At 43.1% G+C, this 12,716-nt stretch overlaps 2 protein-coding genes across 2 annotated transcripts in view; one reads left to right on the top strand and one right to left on the bottom strand.

Moving 5' to 3' along the window:
- LOC103123868 (zinc finger protein 14-like) overlaps positions 1 to 12,716 on the top strand; it is a 116,194-nt gene that overhangs the window by 12,648 nt on the left and 90,830 nt on the right. The window lies entirely within an intron of this gene.
- LOC103123867 (large ribosomal subunit protein mL42-like) lies at positions 476 to 4,031 on the bottom strand. Its single transcript, XM_060182445.1, has 2 exons — positions 4,001 to 4,031; positions 476 to 1,050 (listed from the first exon to the last, which is right to left on the bottom strand). The coding sequence occupies exons 1-2, from the start codon at positions 4,029 to 4,031 to the stop codon at positions 617 to 619; spliced, it is 465 nt and encodes a 154-aa protein (XP_060038428.1). The 3' UTR covers positions 476 to 616.

Here is a 12,716-nt window from a genome sequence, read left to right on the forward strand (position 1 = left end):
TAATGTCTTCCTGGAAATGTACACTCAGAATCCACCCTGGACTCCTAAGTCAGAATCTGTAATTCATTTTATTATGACATATCTGTTAACTTACTTACTTTATTTATTTTTTAATACTTATTTATTCCCTTCTGTTGCCCTTGTTTTATTGTTGTAGTTATTATTATTGTTGTTATTGATGTTGTTGTTGTAGGATAGGACAGAGAGAAATGGAGAGACGAGGGGGAGAGAAAGATAGAGAAAGACAGACACCTGCAGACCTACTTCATTGCCTGTGAAGTGACCCCTCTGCAGGTGGGGAGCCGGGGGCTCGAACCGGGATCCTGATGCTGGTCCATGCGCTTTCCACCATGTGCGCTTAACAAGATGCGCCACCTCCCAGATCCCCTGTTAACTTATTGTTATGTAAACAGTGCCTATATTCCCTGAAACCCACATAACCAACTCCACGGCAGAGTGCCTGCTTGGTGGGCAGTTCTTTCTTTTTTCAGTATATGAAAAGATACTTTATTATTTTTTATTATATAACATTTCCTGGATACACCAGACTACCTCTTCCCAAAAGGCAAGTGAGACACAGAGTAAGATTTCTTTTTGATTCCTGTGAATCTCAACATCATCTGTCTTTTGGAGGGTTCAACTTCTTTCGGCGTCTATGAAACTGTCTGTGAGGATACCAGCGGTGCTTGGTAGTAAAGAACATTCTGCTAAGCTGCTCTCTCATGGCTCCCTGATCCAGGTTTCCACTGTTTTCTTCTAACCTAGATTTTAGAATTTGATCATATGTCTCTCCGTGATTATGTACAGGGTCTGGTCGAGGGATAGGCTTTGTGTGTTCATATGGAATGTCCACAGAAGGGTGGTAGCAAACTATTGTCCTGCCATCAGATGTCAAAGCAAGATCTACTTTGCAATTATAGTCATCTGGAAGGGAGTGATTTGTAGATTTCTGATGAACACAATTTAAAGTTCCATTTTGAAGTGGAAATAAATGTTTCCAGATAGTTCTGTTGGATATCACCCACTTTACTGCTGCTAGGGCAGTTCTTTCTTACTCCTCATTGATTCCCAGTGTCCTGGGACTGACCTGCAAAAGGTGAAAGTCTGGAGCAGGAGTGTTCATGTGCTACCTTCCCTCACCCTCCTAGACCTGCCTGTTCAGATGTTGCATGGCCAGATACTGAGACTGACTTATTTTTTATTTTTTAAATTTTTTACTTATAAAAAGGAAACATTGACAAAACCATAGGATAAGAGGGGTACAACTTTGCACGGTTCCCACAACCAGAACTACCCCATCCCCTCCACTGATAGCTTTCCTATTCTTTAATCCTCTGAGAGTATGGACGCAAGGTCACTGTGGGATGCAAAAGGTTGAAGGTCTGGCTTCTGTAATTGCTTCCCCTTCTGAAGATGGGCGTTGACAGGTCGATCCATACTCCTAACCTGCCTCTCTTTCTCCCTAGTGGGGAAGGGCTCTGGGGAAGCGGAGCTCCAAGCCATGTTGGTGGGTTTGTCTGTCTGGGGAAGTCTGGTCACATCCTGCTAGCATCTGGAACCTGGTGACTGAAAAGAGAGTGCAAAGCCAAACAAATTGTTGAATAATCATGGACCTAAAGGCTGGAATAGTGCAGATGAAGTGTTGGAGGGGAGGGCCCTCCATTATGTTGATAGCTAGTAGGCATATTTTGGTTATATTTCAAAAGGCCTGTAGCTATACTAGTGTTTTTGTTTGTTTTGTTTTGTTTTTTTGCCTGAGCCTGAAATCTGATATGCAGGTAGATGCAAGTTATTGTCTCAGGAGATGATGTCATGGCTGGGAAGAGGACCAGAAAGCTAGAATAGGGAAGAGAGTAGCTCCCAAATATGGGAAAGGGATATAAATATTGTTGACTGTAAACCCCATCGAATTGATGTGGTCTGGGGCCCATAATTAGCTTAGGAGCCTATGTGACCTCTGCATTCCTCTAGATCTGAGCTCACATTCTGTGGTCATGAGTAGGAACATTACATGCTGCCCCAGTATCAGGACCCATCTTCCTCAGGTGTAGCATAGGGAAGTCTGGTTGGCGTCATGCTAGCATCTGGAACCTGGTGGCTGAAAAAAGAGTTAACGTAGGATCCCGGTTCAAGACCCCGACTCCCCACCTGCAGGGAAATCGCTTCACAGGCAGTGAAGCAAGTCTACAGGTGTCTGTCTTTTTCTCCTCCTCTCTGTCTTCCCCTCCTCTCTCCATTTCTCTCTGTCCTATCCGACAACAATAATATCAATAACAACAACAAGAATAAATGCAACAATAAAACAAGGGCAACAAAAGGGAATAAGTAAATAAATAAATTTTTTTTTTTAAAAAGAGTTAACATATAAAGCCAAAGAAGTTGTTGACTAATCATGAACCTAAAGGCTGGAGTAATGCAGATGAAGAGTTGGGGGGGGTCCTCTGTTCTGTAGATATCTAGTAGGCATATTTTAATTATATTCCAAAGGGACTGTGGCTATACTAGCTTTTTTGTTTGTTTTCCCGAGCCTGAAATCTGATATGCAGGTGGAGCCTCGTTATTGTCTGGGAAGATGATATTATGGCTGGAAAAAGGACCAGGAAGCTGCATCTGGGAAGAAAGTAGCTCCCAAATATGGGAAAAGTGTATAAATATTCTCTTAAAAGCTTAGACCAAGGAGAACAGAAGCAACTGGTGGCACAGCTATATACAAATAATATCAAAGGACAAGGGAGTTAGGTGGGAGCGAGTGGGTTAAGTGCAAGTGGCACAAAGTGCAAGGACCAGCATAAGGATATGGCTTCAAGCCCCTGGGTCCCCACCTTCAGGGGAGTTGCTTCACAGGTGGTGAAGCATGACTGCAGGTGTCTTTCTCTCCCCCTCTTTGTCTTCCCCTCCTCTCTCCATTTCTCTCTTTCCTGTCCAATGACGACGACAACAATAAATATAACAATAAAACAAGGGCAACAAAATAAATAAAGGGAAACTAAATAAAAATGTATTCCATTTAGACTTGGATGAGTAGTACCTATAATGAAGACCAAATTCTAGACAATAAAAGTTCCTTGGTCCCTGTTTCCCCAGAGCCCTGCTGCCCCACTAGGGAAAGAGAGAGACAAACTGGGAGTATGGTTCCACCTGTCAACGCCCTTGTTCAGCAGGGAAGCAATTACAGAAGCCAGACCTTCCACCTTCTGCATCCTACAATGACCTTGAGTCCATACTCCCAGCGGGTTAAAGAATAGGAAAGCTGAGAGTTGGGCAGTAGCTCAGTAGGTTAAGTGCAAGTGACACAAAGCGCAAGGACCACAGTGTAAGGATCTTGGTTTGAGTCCCCAGCTCCCCAACTAGAGGGGAGTCACTTGACAGGCAGTGAAGTAAGTCTGCAGGTGTCTATCTTTCTCTCCTCCTCTCTGTCTTCCCCTCCTCTCTGCATTTCTCTCTGTCCTATCCAACAACAACAACATCAATAACAACAGTAATAACTACAACAATAAAACAACAAGGGCAATAAAAGGGAATAAATAAATATTAAAAAAAAAGAAAAAGAATAGGACAGCTATCGGGAGGGGAGGGGATACAGAGTTCAGGTGGTGGGAATTGTGTGGAGTTGCACCCTTCTTATCCTGTGGTTTTGTCAGTGTTTCCTTTTTTTTTTAATATTTATTTTACTTATTTATTCCCTTTTGTTGCCCTTGTTGTTTTATTGTTGTAGTTATTATTGTTGTTGTCGTTGTTGGATAGGACAGAGAGAAATGGAGAGAGGAGGGGAAGTCAGAGAGGAGGAGAGAAAGACAGACACCTGCAGACCTGCTTCACCGCCTGTGAAGCGACTCCCCTGCAGGTGGGGAGCCGGGGTTGGAACCGGGATCCTTATGCCGGTCCTTGTGCTTTGCGCCACCTGCGCTTAACCCGCTGCGCTACAGCCCAACTCCCAGTGTTTCCTTTTTATAAATAAAATTTTTTTAAAAAGTTCCTTGGGAACAGCAAGATAGCTCACCTGAATAGTGTGGCTTCTTTGTCATGGACATGGCCTGAGTTTGAGCCTACTTCCAACTCACTGGAGAAAGCTTCACTGCTATGGTGTCTATCCTTATCTCCATCTTCCTCTGTCTCTATTTGATAAAATCAGCTCAGAGGGCTGAAGCCCTTGTAATGACACACACACACACACACACACACACACACACACACACACACACACACACACACACATTCACTCCTGTGGTCTTAGATGTGGCACAGTTGATAAAGCATGAGGTTTGAAGTTCAGTCCCCAGCAGTACATGTACCTTAGTGATATCTTGTTCTTTCTCTGTCCTCTAGGGGTTAGGGTTAGGGCTCAGTGCCTGTAGTATGAACCCACTGTTCCTGACTGCTGTTTATTTATTTATTTATTATTATTATTATTTCATTTTATTGGATTGGGCAGAGAGAAATTGAGAAATGTCAGGTAGAGAGGGAAAGAGAAAGAGATACCTGCAGACCTGATTCACTGCTTATCCCCCGAGCCAAAGTCCTTGTGCGCCCTTGTCCTCAGTACTCTGTGCTCTTAACTGGGTGCACCACTGCCCAGCTCCCAATAAATATTTTTAAAAAATTATTTATAAAATGGAAATATTGATAAGGCTAAAGGATAAGAGGGTTATCATTCCACACAGTTCCCACCCCCTGAACTCGATATCCAATCCCCTCCCCTGATAGCTTCCCTATTCTTTATCCCTCTGGGAGTATGGATCCAGGACTGTTATGGGACGCAGAAGGTGGGAGGTCTGGCTTCTGTAATTGCTTCCCCACTGAACATGGGCGTTGGCAGGTCGATCCATACTCCTAACCTGTCTCTACCTAGTGGGGCAGGGCTCTGGGGAGTAGGGGCTCTAGGACACATGGTGGGGTCATCCGCCCAGACCTACAGGGATGCAGAGGTTCCATAAGCTTATGTGCAGAATATGAGCCTCATATTAAATCAATGGAGTTTACAGTTAACAATATTTATATACTTTCTCCTATTTGGGAGCTATTCTCCTTCCTGATCTAGTTTTTTATTCCTTTTTCCAACTATGACACCATTTCCCCAGCCAATAAAATAAAATCTTTTTTTAAAAGTTTATCCCTCCAGCAGCCCACACTGAACAGAGAGCTGTCCATTTCCACTGTTTTAGAATCGAGCTGGATGAAGCACTTGCCACATGCACAGCTACTTTCCTGATTGGATAATGCAGGACTCAGTTAGTAAAATCATAAAGTGCAGGGTTGGGCAGTAGCGCAGCGGGTTAAGCGCATATAGTACAAAGCGCAAGAACCAGCTTAAAGATCCAGGTTCGAACTCCTGGCTTCCCACCTGCAGGAGGATCGCTTCACAATTGGTGAAGCAGGTCTGCAAGTTTCTACCTTTCTCTCCCCCTCTCTGTCTTCCCCTCCTCTCTCCATTTCTCTCTTTCCTACCCAACAACAATGACAGCAATAACAATGATAAACAACAAGGGCAACAAAGGGGGGAAAATGAGCCCCAGCACTTTGTGTAGAGCAGCTGTGTTGTTTTGCACAACAACAATCTCTCTCTCTCCTTTTTTTTTTTTTTTTTTTGACTATTTTATTTTTTAGAGAGAGGCAGAGAAAGACACAGAAACACCAGAGCACTGCTCAGCTGTGGCTTATGGTGGTGCGGGGGATTGAACCTGGGACTTGGGAGCTTCAGGCATGAGAGTCTCTTTGCATAACCATTATGCTACCTACCCCTGCCCTGCTACCACTTCCTGAATAAATAAAAAGGCAGCCAGGGAGTAATAATGCACTGTGTAGCAAGGCTCAGAACCTACACTTAAATAATTAATGGATTAATTATGAAATTATAAATGTACCTTGGAATCATTCTTCGGTATTTTGTCCTTGTACATGGTAGAAACAATAGTTCTTTGGCTTTTTATTCACAAGAGGGTTTATGGATCTCATTCTTCCTTAATGAAGGCACCAGCCAGTCCATTTGAAACATGTCTACTGTGTATGTGTCTGTCCATGATGTCCTTGGGCTTCCAGTGGCGTGATTCCACCACTCTCAGGTCTCACTCTTTTTGCCACACACCCCCCACCCCCGCCCCGATCCAGTGTAAGAGATAGAAACAGAGAAGCAGAGAATTATATAGTACCACTCCAACACTCTTGAAGGTTGTCGTCGAATGATGTTCTCTCCTGGTGAACTAGTCCTTGTCTACACTCTACCAGTTGAGCTATCTGCTATCTTCCTGTCCCAACCTGTTTCTTTAATTTTTTTTTTTTTTTTTTCCCCAGAGCACTAGTCAGTTCTGGCTTATGGTGGTGCAGGGAGTTGAATTTGAGACTGTGGTGAGGGCAGGAGAATCTCTTTGCTTAACTAGTATGCTATCTAACCCTGCCCCAGCCTGTTTCTTTGTGGACAATATACAGGAGGGTCCCAGCACAGCACATTTGATTGTGGGTCTGAAGGAGCAGCATCTCTGTATCCAATATTGAATAAATAAATAAATAAATAAATACACTAAAAATAAAAAAGTAAAGGTTACTCACCGCCGTCATCCCATTAGTTATTACAAAAGAGATGTAAATTGTTTTCCTAAACTGATTGATCCAGCTAGTTGTGCCACCCACCTCCCCACACCCCCACCCCTGCCCCCTTCCTGTCTTTAATAACTAGATGCTGGCTATCTTCTCTTTGAAACATAACTAATTTTATGTTAACATAACAACTAATTTTATGTTAGTCAAAATTACAAATTTAATCAATATTAAAAATAGCTGACTTTTTACAGGTCAGGATTTCACAGGATTACATTAGAATCAGACAGTAGCAACAAACAAATCAATAACCACAATAATGTTAAACAACAAGGGCAACAAAAGAGTAAATAAATAAATAAATAAAATGTTTTAAAAAATAGTTTAAAAAATGTGGTTGGGATCTTGGTGGGGATAGCATTAAATTTGTATATAACACTGGGTAGTATATTCATTTCAGTGATGTTAATTCTTCCAACCCATGAACATGGAATATCTTTCCACTTGTTTGTGTTTTTTCAATTTCCTTGAGTAGTGACTCATAATTTTCAGTATACTTCTTTCACTTCTTTGGTTAGGTTTACTCCTAGATATTTTATTGTTTTTATTGCTATAGTAAAAGGAATTGATTTCTGGATTTCAATTTCTTCTAGCTTAGTGTTTGCATAGGGGAATGCCACTTACTTTTTTAAAAATTTTTTTTAAATATTTATTTTATTTATTTATTCCCTTTTGTTGCCCTTGTTGTTTTATTGTTGTAGTTATTATTGTTGTTGTCGTTGTTGGATAGGACAGAGAGAAATGGAGAGAGGAGGGGAAGACAGAGAGGAGGAGAGAAAGACACCTGCAGACCTGGTTCACCGCCTGTGAAGCGACTCCCCTGCAGGTGGGGAGCCGGGGATCGAACCGGGATCCTTATGCTGGTCCTTGTGCTTTGCGCCACCTGCGCTTAACCCGCTGCGCTACAGCCCGACTCCCGCCACTTACTTTTGAATGTTAATTTTGTAGCCTGACACCTTACTATATTGCCTGATGATTTCCAAAAGCTTCTTGCTGGATTCCTTAGGTTTTTCTGTGTATACTATCATGTTATCTGCAAATAGGGAGAGTATGACTTCTTCTCTTCCAATCTGTATCCCTTTAATTCCTTGCACCTGCCTGATTGCTATGGCAGGAACTTCCAACACTATGTTGAATAGTAATGGTGATAGTGGGCAGCCCTGTCTAGTAGCTGATCTGAGTGGAAATGCTTCCAGTTTTTCACCATTGAGTATGATATTGGCTGTAGGTTTGATATATATAGACTCCACTATCTTGAGGAATTTTCCATCTATTCCCATTTTTGTAGGGTTTTGATCATAAATGGATGTTGTATTATGTCAAAGGCTTTCTCTGCATCTATTGATAGGACCATGTGGTTTTTGGTCTTGCTTTTGTTGATGTGGGGGATTACATTGATTGATTTACAAATATTAAGCCAACCTTGCATGCCTGGAATAAACTCCACTTGGCCATGATGAATAATCTTTTTAATATACTGCTGTATCTCTTCTTTTGTAGTTGCCTCTAATTCATCCTCGATCTTGCTAATTCTGTCTTCCATCTTATTTATTCTATTCTCTCTCCCCTCTACTGTTTTCTGGAGTTCATCTATTTTGTTACCCTTTCTGATACTGTTTTAGCTTGTTCAGCTAGCTGTGTTTTTAGCTCAGCTATTTCAGCTTTCAGCTCTCTAATAACCTTGAGATAATTAGTGCTTTCTTCCAGAGTCTCATATGTTGTTTCTGCATTTCTGATGACAATTCTTTCAAACTCTTTACTCACTCCTGTGACTATTTCCTTAATTAGTGTTTGGATGTTGACCCCATTATTTTGTGCTTCAACCTTTGGGGGGCTTTTAGCTGGACTCTTGTCCTGGTTCATTTCTCCAATATTTCTCCTTGTTGGTTTAACCATTCTTTTTTTTTATCTTTATTTTTTTTGCTGGATAGAGACAGTCAGAAATTGAGAGGGAAAGGAGTGATAGGGAGAGAAACAGAGAGACACCTGCAGCACTGCTTCACCACTTTTTAAGCTTTCCCCCTAATGGTGGGGGCCAGGGGATTGAACCTGGGCCCTTGCGCACTGTAAAATGTGCGCTCAATCAGGTGCGCCACCACCTGGCCCTTGGTTTTACCATTCTATACAGTATGTTATGAGTTCTCTCTCTTAGAACTTTTAAAATTACTGATCACTCTTGCCTGGGTTGACTTGTGTTTAAGTAAGGTACTTAAAGAGTTCATAGTTGTGTAACAGTTGTTTCAATATTATTTCAGTCCCTGAGTTGGAGCACAGTGGCTGTTAAAGCCTCTTTTGTTCTTTTTCTTCCTTGAAGGCTATGGTAGCCTGAGGGCTTTTAAACTCTAAGTAGTCTTCTGAGCTTAATCACTCACTCCTCACCCAGATTTAAAGCAGGGTGGGGGATAGATAACAGTGGATATGCAAAGAGACTCTCACACCCCAAGGATCCAAAGCTCAAGGCTCAATTCAGCTTCTCTGTCAAGCTGGGCAGCATTGTTGGGCCCTGTTAGTTTGTTTGCAAGTCCCATTTATAGTCTGTAGTTTCTGAGGCATTTATTCACCATGTTTCATCAGGTGAACAATGTGGAAAGGCTCCCATTATACAGCCCCACTGCTAGGCCACTGAGGTGTAGATCTTCTCCTGAGTTTCCTGGTTAGTTCTCTGTCCCCTAGTGTCAGCACAGGGCCTCCCTCCTGCTGCTCCAGCCTCTGAGGGCACTAGCAATGGAGACTCACAATTGCATTTGGTGAGTCTTAGGGGAGTCCTCTCCTCCCTTCAACAGTCTTTTCGTTTGTAAAACAGACTGGAGGTGGTGCCTCAACCTCTAAACTGCCAGAATGTTACCAGCCGCTAATCTTTTTTTTTTTTTTTTTAATATTTATTTACTTTCCCTTCTGTTGCCTGTGTTTTTTGTTGTTGTAGTTATTATTGTTGTTGTTATTGATGTCATCGTTGTTGGATAGGACAGAGAGAAATGGAGAGAGGAGGGAAAGACAGAGAGGAGGAGAGAAAGACACCTGCAGACCTGCTTCACCTCCTGTGAAGCGACTCCCCTGCAGTTGAGGAGCCGGGGGCTTGAACCGGGATCCTTCTGATGGTCCTTGTGCTTTGGTCCAGGTGCGCTTAACTCGCTGTGCTACCGCTACTCCCAACTAGCCACTAATCTTTTCCTTAGGCTTCTTTCTGTCCAGGAGCCACACCTGTTTGTACTCACTGGTGATTTTGTACATTTCTGAAGTCATTCTAGTCCTGCCTTATTGTGGTCCCAGGTGATTTCCTTTGGTATTCCTAGTTGACCTGGGAGAGGAGAGAAACACAGCTGCTGCTGCTGCTCCGTGGCCGCGCCTCCAGAAGTCCTGTTGTTTACTTTCTTAATGCTGGCAGAAAGCAGGTAGCCTATCCTTCAGACAAGTTCTTTTTTTTTAATTTATTTTTTTATATTTATTTTATTTATTCCCTTTTGTTGTCCTTGTTGTTTTATTGTTGTAGTTATTATTGTTGTTGTTGTTGTTGGATAGGACAGAGAGGAGGGGAAGACAGAGAGGAGGAGAGAAAGATAGATACCTGCAGACCTCCTTCACCGCCTGTGAAGCGACTCCCCTGCAGGTGGGGAGCCGGGGTTCGAACTGGGATCCTTATGCCGGTCCTTGTGCTTTGCGCCACCTGCGCTTAACCCGCTGCGCTACAGCCCGACTCCCTCAGACAAGTTCTAATGCTCCCCAAAACAGCTGAAGATCATCCTCCCTGTTCCTAACCAAATTCTCTCTTTTTAGTTTTTTTAAATTTTATTTAATTATATTTTTTAGAGAGATGCAGAAGGAGAAAGACACAGAGAGAAACACCAGAGCACTGCACAGCTCTGGCTTATTGTGTTGCGGGGGACTGAACCTGGGACTTCAGAGTCTCAGGCATGAGAGTCTCTTTGCATAACCATTATGCTAACTGCCCCTGTCCTTTTTAAATTTTTTTAAAATTATCTTTATTTATTGGCTAGAGACAGGTGGAAATTGAGAGGGAAGTGGATGATGGAGGGAGAGAGACAGACACCTGTGGCCCTGCTTCACCACTTGTGAAGCTTTCCCCCTGCAGGTGGGAACCAGGGGATCGAACCAGTTTCCTTGTGCATTGTCACGTGCTCTCAACCAGGTGCACCTCCACCTGACCCCCTTTAAAAATTTTTATTATTATTTGTTTATTTAAGAAAGGAGACATTAACAAAACCATAGAATAAGAGGGGTACAGTTCTGCACAATTCCCACAACCTGATCTCCACATCCCATCCCCTCCTCTGATAGCCTTCCCATTCTCTATCTCTCTGGGAGCATGGACCCAGGGTCCTTGTGGGTTGCAGAGGGTGGAAGGTCTGGCTTCTGTAATAGCTTCCCTGCTGAGCATGGGCGTTGACTGGTTGATCCATACTCCCAGTCTGCATCTCTCTTTCCCTAGTAGGGTGGGTCTCTGGGGAAGCAAGGCTCCAGGACACATTGATGGGGTCGTCTGTCCAGGGAAGTCTGGTCAGCATCTTGCTGGCATCCGGAACCTGGTGGCTGAAAAGAGAGTTAACATACAAAGCCAAACAAATTGTTGAACAGTCATGGACCTAAAGGCTGGAATAGTGCAGATGAAGTGTTGGGGTGTACTCACTGCAGACTCTAGTGTACTTCTGCTTTCAGATATATATTTTTCCCTAGTTTATGGGCACATGTGAACCTATGCTCTATCTCAGGGGACCTGGACTATATCTAGGTTTGGGGACTTTATTGGGGAGTGAACCACCTGGAATGGAATTAGAGAATACTATGAAAGGAAAGGTCTCACCCGAGTGATGAAGCTGAAGGTTGTCATTACACACCTGAAGTCTCTGGTCACAGTCTGAAGTGAAGCATGTTGGGGTGGCACTCGTTGTGTTGATTAGGTTGCAGTTGGCAGATGCGATATTATTTGATTTGAATTGAGAGCAGCATGCAGGAAAGTGGGCCCCCTCTGAGGTTCCAGGACAGGGGGAAATATAGGCTGTATAGTGGAAATGTGAGGTTCCTGTTGTCTTAGGGTTCAAGAAGACAATGGATAGTTATTGTTATCACATTATTTGGTGATTGGGTTAACTTTGGAAAGTCCCTTTGATAGGGTTTGGGATATAATACCCAGCATCTTGTATATAGCTGTGTTACCGGTTGTTTCTGTTCTTCCTGGTCTAGGCTTTTGAGAGAGTCAACATATCAAAGACAGCCTATATATTAAAAAGACTCAGTCTGTGTTTTAAGAAGTTCTAGACATATGGTCAATTTTCCCCTCTCATATTAATTAGTGGTTTAAATGTTTACACTTTAATAGGAATGTACATAAATACCATTCCCAACACCAAATGACCGTGTCCCATTCCCACCACCCACCCCTGCCCCCCACCCCCCTGCCACACTGGGAAGCCCTCCCCTTCACTCTCCCCTTCACCCTCCCCTTCACTACAGGGTTTTTACATTGGTGCCCTGCTCTCGATTAATCAGATCCTGCTTTTAGTTTCCCTTTCTGTTCTTCTTTCTCAACTTCTGTTCATGAGTGGGGACATAAAGTTTTTTGTATCTTTACTTATTTGTAGGATAGAGACTGCCAGATATCAAGAGTGGGGGGAGATAGGGAGAGATAGAGAGACACCTGTAGCACTGCTTTACCACTTGCAAAGCTTTCCTCTGCATTAGGAATAGGTGGCTCAAACCTGTGTCCTTGCACATTGTGACATGTGCCCTCAACCAGGGGCACCAACACCCACCCCCTGCCTCAACCAAAATCTCTAACCTCAGCTTTTCTGTAGATTCCCTATAACTTGTCCTGACTATTCCTGAAAGTTATAAATCCAGTGTGCTCCACTGCCAGTGTGGGAGCTGCCTATTCTTGTCTCTGTTATTCATTTATTTTATTAAGTGTTTTCCTTTATTTTATTTAATTTTATTGCCTCCAGGTTTATTGCTGGGGCTCATTGCCAGCACTATGAATCCACTGCTCCTGACATACATCCCCCCAACACCACCATTTTTATTGGATAGAAAAGAGAGAAATTGAGAGGAGAATAGGAAGCAAGGACGGGAAACACCCGCCTACTTGCTTCCCTGCTTCTGAAGCGACCCTC

This window comes from Erinaceus europaeus, chromosome 23 (genome assembly GCF_950295315.1).
Source record: "Erinaceus europaeus chromosome 23, mEriEur2.1, whole genome shotgun sequence".
In the NCBI taxonomy this organism is placed as follows: Eukaryota; Metazoa; Chordata; class Mammalia; order Eulipotyphla; family Erinaceidae; genus Erinaceus; species Erinaceus europaeus.

Bases quoted from the DNA above. Each gene is read 5' to 3' on its own strand.
- LOC103123867 (XM_060182445.1), bottom strand. From the start codon at position 4,031: ATGTCCATGACAAAGAAGCCACACTATTCAG. The intron at 1,051-4,000 runs GTGAGCTATCTT...ATGAGGAGTAAG, and splicing joins AAAGAAGCCACACTATTCAG to AAAGAACTGCCCTAGCAGCA.